Source organism: Sceloporus occidentalis, unplaced genomic scaffold (genome assembly GCF_023333645.1).
Source record: "Sceloporus occidentalis isolate IW3139 unplaced genomic scaffold, rSceOcc1.0.p SCAF_9, whole genome shotgun sequence".
NCBI lineage: Eukaryota > Metazoa > Chordata > Lepidosauria > Squamata > Phrynosomatidae > Sceloporus > Sceloporus occidentalis.
The window spans coordinates 40777336-40790240 of record NW_028316989.1 but is presented as its reverse complement, the minus strand read 5'-3'; the positions used below and the strand labels follow the sequence as shown (position 1 = coordinate 40790240).

At 39.9% G+C, this 12905-nt stretch overlaps 1 protein-coding gene across 1 annotated transcript in view; it reads right to left on the bottom strand.

Moving 5' to 3' along the window:
• The window catches only part of ADAMTSL3 (ADAMTS like 3), a 160354-nt gene that overhangs the window by 67059 nt on the left and 80390 nt on the right, over positions 1–12905 (bottom strand). Inside the window, exon 7 of the mRNA XM_089538311.1 lies at positions 8933–9007. Coding sequence (XP_089394437.1) covers positions 8933–9007 — 75 coding nt within the window. The remainder of the gene's footprint in view (positions 1–8932; positions 9008–12905) is intronic.

Here is a 12905-nt window from a genome sequence, read left to right as displayed (position 1 = left end):
AAGAATTTGGAAAAGTGGATAAAAATGTTACTGTTACCAATTCCACAGAAGCAAGTTTTGGTTAATAAACCTTTTGAAGCTGTGATAATATGTATGTTAGGTGACAATATCCAAGATGCCCAACCATCAGTAAGGCCAAGGTCTTCTAGGTTGAGGATTACTAAGCCCTCTCCAAAACAAGACACCAATTCCTTGGCAACTGGCTTTACCCACAAAAGCAACAATATAAACGGTTGATCAAGTTGCCTCTTGACTTATGGCTACACCATGAATTTCTACAATTCTTATCCCAACTAATACCCATGATCACCAATAGCCAACATGATCAATAGGTTCAGAACACATTGGCAGGAATGGGTGCTCCCCACCATTCAGCCTTTCAGACATCAGTGCCCACAAAATGGCCATTTTAGTCCCATCCAAGTCTTCTTGAAAAGGAGCTTGACACTATGATGTTGTGCACATATACCCAGATTCCAGCCCAACAGGCAACCTATTAAGCTTGTTGAGTTATCTGACTGGATGGCAATCTGCCTGTAAATAGAGCTCTTAACAGAATAGATCTGTTTTGGTCTGTTGAAAGAGCTGAAAGGATTTGTTACATAATATGGGACAATATTTGGTTTTTCTAATTTTGAAAAGTAATGGAAGTCTGAAATGTAACTGTTCAAAGCAGGGGTGCAAATATTTCCCATTATCGCCAAGTCTGCCAAACTCTGTTTTTGCTCATGGAGAAAGTTATGTTGTAGCCTGAAAATGCAGCAAACACTGGCTAAAAAAACCTGGTCTGAGTTGTCCCAACTGGTTTTGCTACTGATGTGGTAAAAGCAGAAATTCCGTTCCGAAGGCTGCCCAGATGTCTGTGAAGCAGTGATTAGTCAAGTCATAAAAGAATTTGCCAAAAGAACAGCAGCCGTTATCTCTGCAGCCTACTGCACATGTCCTGACTGTTTTTACCAGCCCCTGGAATCCTGACATCAACTTCCCCATTACTGCAATCAGAGTGTGAGATTTTTGATGTGTTTTATGCTGCACACATGCCCCTTCTGTGATGTATATAGATTTGTCTGGTTCGTATATGGCAGCTTGGAACTCCACCTTGTAGCACCAAGTACAGATAAAGCTCCTATGCCTTAAAATGTCTCAGAGTAACATTTGAAAGAGCAAGATCCAAGCAAAGTTCTGGTTGTTTTATTATTGAGGAATGAGATCACAATACTAAGAGTCTGTCCCTATCAGAAATTAAGGGCCTACTATTTGCAATTATTTGTAATCATGAAAAGCATACTGGCTTGCAAGGTAGTGTTCTGTAGATTGGAAAGTTCTACCGTGAGTCTAGCTGCAGTCTAAAGTGTACTTCAAGAAATAAGAAACATAAATGATGTGAGTTAAATGTTTTTTTTTAATTTGATTTCTCACTATTTATAGTATTAAAAAACAACCTGAAGAGAAAGATAAACTACATCAAGAACAAGATTTACCTGGACAATTGAAATCAGACACAGACATACAAAGAGAAAAAGACTTAGAAGCCTTAACAGGAAAGAAACAAGGAGAAGAAATGGAGGCAGAAGAACAGGAAGAAGAACCAACTGAAGAAGCTGAAGAAATTTGAAAGAAAAATAGAAATTAAATAATTATATAAAGAAAACCAAGTAATAGAAATACACCAAAAAGTAGTATAAATGACCTAAAAGAATAAATTGAGAAGGAAGACATGAAAATTATATCCAGAGTGTCACCTATGAAGCAGAATTCCACAGCATGCTTAGCAAAGGGATCTGTTTTGACTCTGGAGGACATGAAAACCTGATAAAACTGTCCCCTGGTCCTAGAGAGCAGAAATGGGGGGTTTATTAGTATCCACTTTTTACAAAGAAAGAGTGAGTGAGTTTGGGGGAAAGGAAAAGGCCTCCCAGTTCTAGCAATGGGGTGCAAGTATCTGGGAAACTTGTCCATTCCTGCCCTAGAGAAAGTCATCACAGAACATTCCCTGGTGCCTCAAGAAATCCTTCTTCTGATGGCAGAAGGGAGATACAGAGGCTGGATTGCTCCCTCCTGTGTTGGAGCTTCATCTAACACCTTATAGTAGGATTTGCATGTAGTCCTATAGCTCTAGGGAGACATCTGTAGGACCACAAGACTATTCAGTAAGTCACATACATATGGAGGTGGGAGTAGAACACAAGTGCACAAAGCATGCTCCTGAGCCTTTTCACCATACTCTAGACTTAGGATCAGAAGCATGATGTGCAAATGCAGCAAATTAAAAACAACTGTTAGTAAAAGGGAAAAGAAATAACTATTCCAGTGTGCAAAAGAGCAGCTTTCATGTATTCATGCTGTTGAAATTACTTATCAGGACCAGCACGTGGTCTTTGTAACACAAGAAATCATATAGGTCCCATGGAATACCTTGCAGAAATGCCATTAATGACTTAAGGCAGGTTTATGTACAAGACAGACTAATGACTCAAGGCAATCTTGAGGAAGAACATTCCCCAGCTCTTAAAAGCAAGGAGATAATGCAAGAGTTGAGTGAGGAACAACAATATCATTCTTTGGATAAAGAGCATTGCTCCAAATTTATCCTTGGTCTAATTCCAATGAAAGCAGTGGGGCTGGAAGAGGGATATGATTGGCCCACAGTGTCTAGACAGAAATGTACCAAACTCATTTGTTTTTAAAAAAGAGGAAATAATTTGTCATATTTTCTCAAAAATCAACATTCCTCACTTAAACAGTGCCTTATAATCCTTAGCTGATAAAGAAATCAGAATTACTACAAATAAGAGCAACAGTAGCAGCATTTATATCACAGTAAATCCTTATTTTGTCCTGCACCCACACATTGATAAAAAATAACTTTTCAGCCTAGCCTTAGTTCTAATAAGTGCTGATTAAAACTAACTACAATGTCCCGAGTCTAGACTTTAATACAGAGTTGTGGTTTATTCTCAAATGAAAATACCTGTAAACAGCTGTCGCTTACCCTCAAAGAAGGAAAAAGGGAGAAGGGGACTATGTACTCTGAAGACTCACCACCATTTACTTCCAGTTAGTTAAACCAGAACTGAGCAGCAGGTGATATCCCATGGGCTGCATGTAGCCTCCTAAGGCTATGCTGGAAGGCCCTACTGTGTCTTGCCACAGCTGCTCAAAGTGAATCATCAAAAACTAGTCCAAACTATCAGAAATCCTCTTTCTAAAACCTAGATCAGTGATTCCCAAACGCTGGCCTTCCAAGCGTTTTGGATTTCGGCTTCTGGAATCCCAGACCACTGGCCAAGATAGCTAAGCCTTCTAGGAGCTGAAGTCCAAAATACCTGGAGAACCAGAGTTTGGGAATCACTGACCTAAATAGTGGCACGGTTTGTTGTGCTCTTGCTTCCTTCTTTCTTTCTGCACCACAGGGAGCCACTCAGAGACACATACTGCACCACAGAGGTAGCAGCCATGAGACACTTACACCACTAGTGCTGTTCCTATAGAAATGTGATGGCAAATGTGGCACCACCAACTACAGCCGTGGTGTGGCTGCCCCATGAGTTCTGGTGGGTCCACTACAGCTCCCCAATGGCAATTTGTTGCCCATTCCTAACCGAAACCATGTCTTGTCAGCTAAACAAGGATGGTGTCATTTTCAGGAACTATGGGCATTAAGCTACTACACTAAACCTATTGATAGTTGCAGTTACAATAAACCCACCATTACTGTAAGCCCATTAAAATAATAAATAAGTCAATTAGTTCAGCTGGTCTAGTATAACTGGCACTCCCAAAAGAGTTCAAGCCTAAAATCTTTACCAGAATGAAGAAGAAATATCACAAAGAGAATTTTACTCCTCTTTCCCTCCTTGTTTCAAGCTTTGAAAACATGCTTCAAAACCCAATTTTTCACTCCACCAAAAATCCTTCTTGCTTTCCCTCATTCCTTCTTTCCCTCGCCTTTTCTTCATCTTACTGATCTTCACATTGTTTTTGCCACTGTGGTTGTGTGTCTTCCAGCTGTTTCCAACTTATGGCAACTCTAAGGAAAACTTATCATGGGGGCTTCTTGGCAAGATTTGTTTGGGGTGGTTGTGGTTTGTCTTCTTCTGAGATGAAGAGAGTTTGACTTGCCCAAGATCACCCAATGGGGTTCCAAGTCTGAACAATGATCCAAAACCTCATCTCCTTTTATGCAGTTGAACAATAATGTCATTTAAAAAATGTATTCTTATTCCATCTAGCAGTTCTCAACCTTCCTAAAGCCACGATACTTTAATAGAGTTCCTCAACCCCAACCATAAAAGGTGTTTTGGTTGCTAAGACCAATGGAAAATATGTGAAAGGGTCATTCAAACCCCAAAGGGATTATGACCCACAGGTTGAGAACCGCTGATTTACAAAATAATCATCTAATAATAATAATTTCAAAGCAACCAGAATGTAAGGCACACTATTCCTGAAAATTAAAAATACCATCAAAGGAACAGTCCTAGTTTAACATTCCTAGTTTATCCTTCAAACCACAGTGGCTCTACAAATGGACACAGAGAAAAGATCCTTTGCCTTTACACAAACTGATGCTTGAAAGCAGCGTCTTCAAACATGTCTGTGCTTTGTGAGATGTTCCTTCTTCCTGGCACCCATGTCAATGGAGACTCTGAGCAAAAAAGGCTTTTATAGCTTCTTGTGGGCTTATGATTCTATGGGCTCACAAATACTGGCAAGTATGTAGAGAGTCACAGCAACCCATTGGTGGAACAACATCAATCAATGCCAGTGATGGATTAAGCCCATGGCCTCAAGTAATTCTCCAACAGCTATTCAAAGGCAGTCTGTTTCAGCTGGAATACTTAAACCCAGCCACTCAATTTTTCCAAGCAATTGCATCGCACAGGGAGAGGAAGATTTGCTCCACAGGCTACCTGTAATCTCAGCTCCTGTATATTCTCACCTGCTTTAAGCCGCAGCCTGTCAATAGCAGCCTCTCTGCAGAATGAATACAAAGTGCTTTGCGTTTGTGATATTTTTATAGCTATTTCTTCAAAGGGCAAGGCATTATTTTGCAAACTAGCTGGCAGCCATCTGGAAATGTCAGCAAACAGCTTTCCAGGCACATTGAGCAAGTGATGGCCTGCAAAGACTATTCAATTCAGAGTGCAGGTTTATCCTAAAGAACAGAAAAGCTGGTATAGGGATGAAGTTACAACCTAAATGGAACGGAGCTACATAGCTTACCTTGTTGCAATTGGTGGACTTTTCTCTGAAACTGACTTCAGCTGAAATGAACTCAGTCATGAATCCTATGAACTACAAGAGAACATCCTTCTCAGTGAGCCCCTGCTATAGTAAATCCAAGGATCCTATGGTTGAAGTGCCAAACCTTTTGAATTCTTATAGTAGCTGTTGGAAAATAGATTTTCAAAAGACTGACAAGGAAAGTCTGGTACTAATTATATAATACTCATGTAACATCTAGTAAGCAATGCAAATATTTATTGATCTTATACACTGTGTATATTTACTGCTAATTCCGTTAACTCATTATGTACCAAAGGTAACAATAACCTTTTGACAGTTTTATGTAGTTGAACAATCATGTCATTTAAACAATGTATTCTTCCATCTAGAAAATAATCATAGAATAATAATAATAATAATTTCAAAGCAACCACAATGTAAAGCACATTATCCCTGAACATTAAAAATGCCATCAAAGGAACAGTCATGTAATAATAATGTATAATGCCCAATAATTAACAAGAGCATTAAATATTTGCACTGTTTACTAAATGTTATCTGAGTAGTTTATAATTAATACCAGTCTTTCCTTGTTAGTTTTTTTAGCTACTTGGTTTAGCGGCCTTCTGTGTATAAAGAGACATTGTCTTAAATTCTCTTTGGGAAAATATTTTCACACCAATGTATAGTTATGGTACTCCCAGTTTGTTCGGGTTCCCAGTTTGTTTGGGTTCGCTAGCTCTCAAATGGACAATGGACCCCTATCAGTTATAGAAAAATCTCCACTCCTAAAGAAGATTAAAACTGCTTGTACTGGGACCTCTTCACACTACATTATTATAATGGTATGATTTCACTTTAATGGCTATACAGTCAGCCCTCAGTTTTCATGGGGGATCTGTTCGAGGATAAATCGGGATAAAAGTATGCATGCCTTGAATGTGTTTCAAATACATCCACATTGTTGAATCCATCTTTATTTGCTGTGTTAATGTGTGCGAGCAATTGAGCTTGCAGAGATGTGCAGAGGTATGGTTCTGATTTTAAAAACAGTGTGAACGACAAAAACAGAATTCATGAGTGAGATTATTTGCACTGTCACTCTAAAAAATAACAACCAATGTCTGAATGACTCTTTAGAGTAACTTTTCCCATCTGCACAGAAACAGCAGATAAAGCTTTTCCACACATGTATAGCATCAGTTTAGGTATGAAACCAGTGTTTAACTCTAATGTTATAAAACTCATATATTCAGTTGCTGGTGGTAGTCCTCTCACCAGACAACCCACCTCCTGCAATCTGTGAATGTTCCCAACCCCTGCAGTGTGTAAGTAATTCTCTGACAGGCAACATGGCTCTCCATTCTAAAAACACATCTATTTGCATGTCTTCAGACTATAAACCACATGTTTTCTTAATATCTGTAAATCATAGAAACAAAACCTTCGTGTAGAGCTAGATGATTTTAAATGCAAAATTTTGCCATTAAGAAGGAGTAGTCAGAAATTTAGTGTCTCTTTCAATTCTCCTCCAGCTAGGCTCTGTTGTTAAGTTCATGAACTTGGTTATCTAGCATTAGCCACTTGTAAAAATATTAGCTTCTGGTTTTGTTGCTCCTACAGCAGGGGGATTATTTTCAGAAGACTCTGGCTTATTTTGGATCCTCAAGCCCTTAGCGAAACAGCTTCTGGAAAACTTGTAATGTATTCCAACAACCTTCCCCTTCCTCACTTCAACCCACCCATTCCCTGCACCCTTTTCAAAGGCCAAGCGAAAGCAAAGTGAGCAGTATAGATTTGCCTCATTTGATTGTTCATAAACATCCAGGGTTTGGAAATGTTACTTTTTTGGACCACAGTTTCCAGAGGCCATTTTGGCTGGGCAATTCTAGCAGTTTTAGTCCAAAACAAATCCAAGACCTGGGATGACCAAGCATTTCAAAAGAAAAGCAAGGGTTCCCCCACAAGTTTTTGTACATGAAAAATTCAGCCTATCAAGTAATGAAAACAATTCCAAGAAAATAATTGTACTAACCCAATGTTTCAAAAAGTTACCTTAAAAATGTAATCAGTTACACTTCTAAGAATGAAATAGTACTTCATTGCCATGATTGTTATACATTTTTAGAAGTTATGTCTCTTGTCTTGACTCTCAAAAATACCTATAACAATTACTTTTAGTTACTTTTAAAAACGTTTGAATATGGCTGCACATGTAACAACACAAGCCTGAATCTAAACCATATTCATTCACCAAGATTTAGTAAGACAACTCATCCATAAGTATACGGAAAGGTAGCCAGGGATATAGTCTACTTCCTCAGATGCATGGAGTGAAGTGCCAAGGTGAAATAGACTTAAGGGCTGTACAGACTGGTTTGAAGTGCTGATGTGGGGACGGCATGGGGTCATGGCATTTGCACAATGCACACCTTGATGCCACCCCCATGCTGGCATCATGCTACCCACCCAACCACACAGAGGGCAGTGTCATGGCGCTCCTTTGGTGTTGTGTTTATATGATGCATGCTGAAGTGAAAGGAGCTCCAAAAGGTGCCGCAGCACGAGCAAGGGTATCTTTTTGCTAGCTCTAAAAGGAGCAACATTTTGCCATTTCTTTAAGAGCAGGCAAAGCGTCAGATCGAGACCACAGCATGTGGTACCTATGGCCCCAACCGAGTGCTCAAAGGGGCAGTGTGGAGCCGCTCTTTTGGGGCGGTCTGTTTTGCCCCTTAATCTACTAAAGCTATGTTACCAACTTTTCTCTGTTGCTTTCAAAGATGAAACAACGTCTCTTTGCAAACCAACTCAGATTAACACAGCTGTATCTTCGAATTCTGGGACGTGTATAGCCAAGCAACATTGGACTGTAGTCAAGATGGAAAAAAAGTTATTGATAAGGATGAGACAGTATGGTGTGGTGGTTTGGAGTACAACTCTGGATAGCAATAGCAATAGTGGGGCTCAGCAGAGCGGCAAAAAGCGCCGGCCTGTGACCAGGGTCAGGCCCGAGCATCCCAATGCTCCAAGCCCTAACCATTCTGCCTGGGCACCATTTTGGCACACACCCATGCACACAGGGTGTGCCATGATGACACACCTCCAGCACAGCACCCAAACAGTGCAGCGCTGAAGGGACGTCATCGGGTCATGCTGGTGCGCCTACAAATGACAGACCCTCAACTGTCCCCATTTGGCAGGAAAAGTCTCAATGAATCCTCTATTGTTTCATTTTTTTTCCATCTGCTTTTAAAATGTCTCAGTTCCCCCTCTCCATCCACTTTACCCTTTTGTCCTCAGCTTACTTCAGTTCCTACAAATTGAATTCAAAGTGCAAACGTAGTTTGTACTCAGTTAATTCATCACAGATGAGAGACAAGAGGGCAAAATCTTGGCTTTCCCAGTAGATTCAGACAAAAGCAAACTGCTACAGCATCTCTTAGGTTATGTGTTCTTCCTCATTAATTACTTTTGCCATACTGACAACACACTTGATGTTGCTTGGCCATATGTATCCCAGTTTTCCTCTGTGAAATATTGTTGGGCATGCAATTATTTCCAAGCTCTAAAGTTTAGCTCTTGATAATCATTCATATACAAAGGAATCGGATCTTTAAATGTAGCTACATTCCCCAAACCTTGAAAGTGTTCAGTGTTTTTGCTCCAGCCCCAACCTATTAATAATACATAAAGGCGCTCATACCAAGGTGTGCTGGTCCTTTCACCGTAATTCTTGCACTGCGACTCCCGTGTGGAACAGCAATCACAGTTTCCTCCCCTAGGAAAATTAAAAGCACAGTTTGAGAAATTATATCTTACAAGGGAATCATCATATTTCATAACTAAACTTTCCTTCTAGCACAGAAAATATTTAAGACTACATATGCACATGCAAATACGCTAGCCCAGGTCTGCTTTGTGAACTATACTGCTGTTAAGCTACATATGGACTTGTAAATTTGTCCAACGATTGGGCTATTATTTTCTATTAACTAGTGAAGCGCATTAAACATTCAATTTACATCTTGTTGTCCTGGTTTTATTTCCTAATAATGGGCTTAAAAGGTTGCACCACTTAGAATTTCCTTTGCCAAAGCACTCTGCAGCTGTTTAGCTGGATTTTGCCCACACTTCATTTCCTGCATCAGGTCATGGCTTTAATAAATGGTAAGATTTGCAGGAAACAAACCAACTGGCAAACACTAAATTCTAAACCATTACAGACTAGAGAAGTGCAAATTAGGGAGCAGGAGGTGGAGCAGGACTCTCAAATACTTGCAATTTGATATAGATGCTCATTATTTCCATTCTAAAAAATGACCTATAAGCCAAAACCTGGCACGAACATAGCAACCTAGACCCCTTTCCAAACACGACATATTCCTTACTTAAGTAAAATTTATATACCACCTTTTGGGACTCCTAACAGCATTAAGGCAGTATACTGCAACAGAAATATAATCCTGATACAATACAAAGAAGAATAACATGATTTAAGAAACCCACTAAAAATAGCCACTTGCAAAGATAACACAGTTAAAACATCTTAATCCTGGGGCACCAGTATGAGACATTTTAATAACCAAGAGCCTATCCAGACAAGAAAGTAATCTCTGAAACTCTCAGGTTTGGCTCCTGTATAAACTGATTTTATTCGGGAGATCTACATGACATTTTCTTCATCCCAAAGTATTCTCAGGGGACTCCTGGCATTATCAAGGAGTCTCCATTCCCACTCCTCAGGTCAATTTAAATCAATCCACTATGTCCAAAATGGAAATGGCTGAGTGGCTGTGCTATAGCAGAACTAGCTAAGATGGCCACCAGCAAGAAATATTGTGATGATAATAATGATGATGATGATGATTGAGGATTCAGATTCAACAGAGTTCAAGCAAGGGAAAGAAAAAGGTGAGCAATAAAAGAATATTATCTTAATGCTTAACTAGTGTAATATTGCTAAATTATTATTTAGCAATATTACACTAAATTATTTTTTTTCTCTGCAGAAAATTCTATTTTCTTTGTGAGGATCTTATCACACCAACCTGCTGTCCTGCCACAATCACGCTAGTTTAAGAATGGAAGCAGATTAGTTTGGCGTAGTCTCTTACCACACTTTCCCCTACCATAGCACTATGGCGATCCCTGGTGGCATGATCTGTTTTCTGCACTGTCAAATGCCGCCTTCTGGGATAAGGGGACAAATGACCCATCATGGAAGCCAACCACCTCCCAAAGCCAACAACTGTGCAAAATAGCACACACCAGCTGGCTTTGAAGAAGTGTTGGCCACCGTGATTATTGTTCTTCCCCCCTCCTGAAGTGTGATTCTGCTGGGTGCCCATTCATACAGCAGCCCAGTGTGATTGTGACCGCCAACCACATTCACACAGCAGCCAGCTTCAAGTGGTGGTTGGCACATTCACACACAACCAGCTTTGGGAAAAAGTGTTGGCCACCATGAGAAGAATCACACCCACTCACACCACGTAACTGCCTAAGAAGCAGAACTGCAGTAGATGAGAGTAATGGAACAGCAGTAAGACTGAGAGCCTATTGATAGATTTTGTCTTACAATTAAAAGGTGCACTGCAATAACACAAGGAATGCAAGGCAGCAGCAGGACAGACATGACACTGTGTGATAGGTATCAGCCAAAGATATGTTTATCCAGTTAAAATTTCACTTTTTGAGCCTTGAGTGATAAGTCCTGAAAAATGTCTTTTCTAGGCATATTTTTTTCCCATGCAGAAAATTTTTACTTTTCAGGAATCTTCCTTTCTGAACTTTTTTTTCCTGTGCAGAAAATGTTGTTTTCTGCATAGTATATTTGCTTTCTCCATAGAACGTGTCATTTTCTGTGCCATAAAATATGCAATTTTTTGCACAAAATTAGTCCCAAACTGCCAAGTGTGCAGTTTTCCACGAGTTTCTTGCAGTGAAGAGAAAAATGATAAAATTACCCACTGTTGCCTGAGGGAATGACATTTATGGAGACTGACATCCATCTAGTGGATGCGATTTGTATGGATCGATGTGTGGATTGTCCACGGACCTTTTTTATTTTATTTTATTGCTCTATATACTGCTATCCTGTAGCCCTTCACTTCAGCTGACAGAGGCCTGGGCTTCACCTGGACTCAGTGGCCCTGTTTGTGACTTTCAGACAGCTGGGGAAAATTTCCAGCTAGGGAAAGTTCCCTATATTGCTTTCTTTTTTTTTTTAAAGTCACACACGTGAACTATGGTTTGTACTCTGGACAACTAAAATGGCTCAGACATTGCTTGCTGGATTTTGTCACCTGCAGCAATCTGTAAAGCAATTTCTGGGACAGGCATCTGTGTTTGCAACTACTGAACTGAAGAAGCCTGGGCAAAGAAAATTCAACACATGTGTAAAAGCTATTCCTTCACATTAACTTATTTTGTTGTACAGGTTGTACTGCCCATCCTCCCTCTGGAGTAGTAAGTGTTCAGCCAACACACCACACAGAGGAGATAAGGATGTGAACTGACTACATGGTGACAAGAACTACATTGTGAGCTATGCTTTCTCATCCGGCAGTGTGTAAGAGGCTGACAACAAAGAGGAGAACAGCATGTGTGTGAGCGAAGTCGATGGCAAGGTTAGTTAACAGCTAGTACTCCTGATCCTGAGAGCCAAATGGCTTTTAAGCCTGGTCAGGCTATATTTCAGAGGAAGGAATTGGCAAACAACCTTTGAGTATTCCTTGATCAAGAAAACCCTAGGAAATTCATGGGGTCGCCATAAATTGACAGTTGACATGACAACACATGCACATTAAAGTTAAATACTGCAAGTTCAGAATCAGTGACACTTTGCATCCCAATTGCTGTGGACAGATACAATGGGAAATCTATTATCTGTACCCTGTTTTTTAAGCATCAAAAGATATCTAGCTGGTCACTGCCCCAGTATGGACCTTCTTATGTTCTTAGGGAAGCACTGAGAGTTGCTGGCAAGGAATATTTTGACTGCTTTTTCATTTGGGGACATTAACAAGCACAACAGGGACTCAGCATGAACCACAATCTGCCACCAAGGCTGCAGATTTAAAAGGTCTCCAGTCATCAAGTGAACCATCCACTGTAACAAAAAACCTATATTCTTGCAAAGGAGTGCACAGGGGGTTGTTAAGACACACAATTCTATTAAATCAATAAGACCTATGCTGTGTGGGCTATTTTTTCTCAGAAAAAAGAAAAAAAAGCACATACTAAATGTCCTATGATATTTTTAAAAGCTAACCTGGTATAACTAACTCCTACATTTTATAATTTTTCAATAATACTTCATAGACACATGGCAGTCCCTTCTATGAGAGATCAGTGCGTTTGGTGATAGTAAAGAGCAAAGCGTTTGCCATTTTTAGAATAAAATGTATGTGCTCTGAGCTGAAAAGGATGCTGAAAAAGCATTCCAAGCACCTTTCCTCTCCGAAACATCAGCTATGTTGAGTCTGAATTCAACATACACAAACCCCTGAAAAAATGTCATGTCCCCCTGGGGAGCATGTCCTAGCATTTGAGAATCCAGGAACTATCAGACTTCCAAAGTACGCTTCAGTTTTAAATTGTGTAATACGTTTATCGATTTTAGATATATTGAAAATGACCGACTTTCCCATGCATATAATATTATGCCTTAAAGA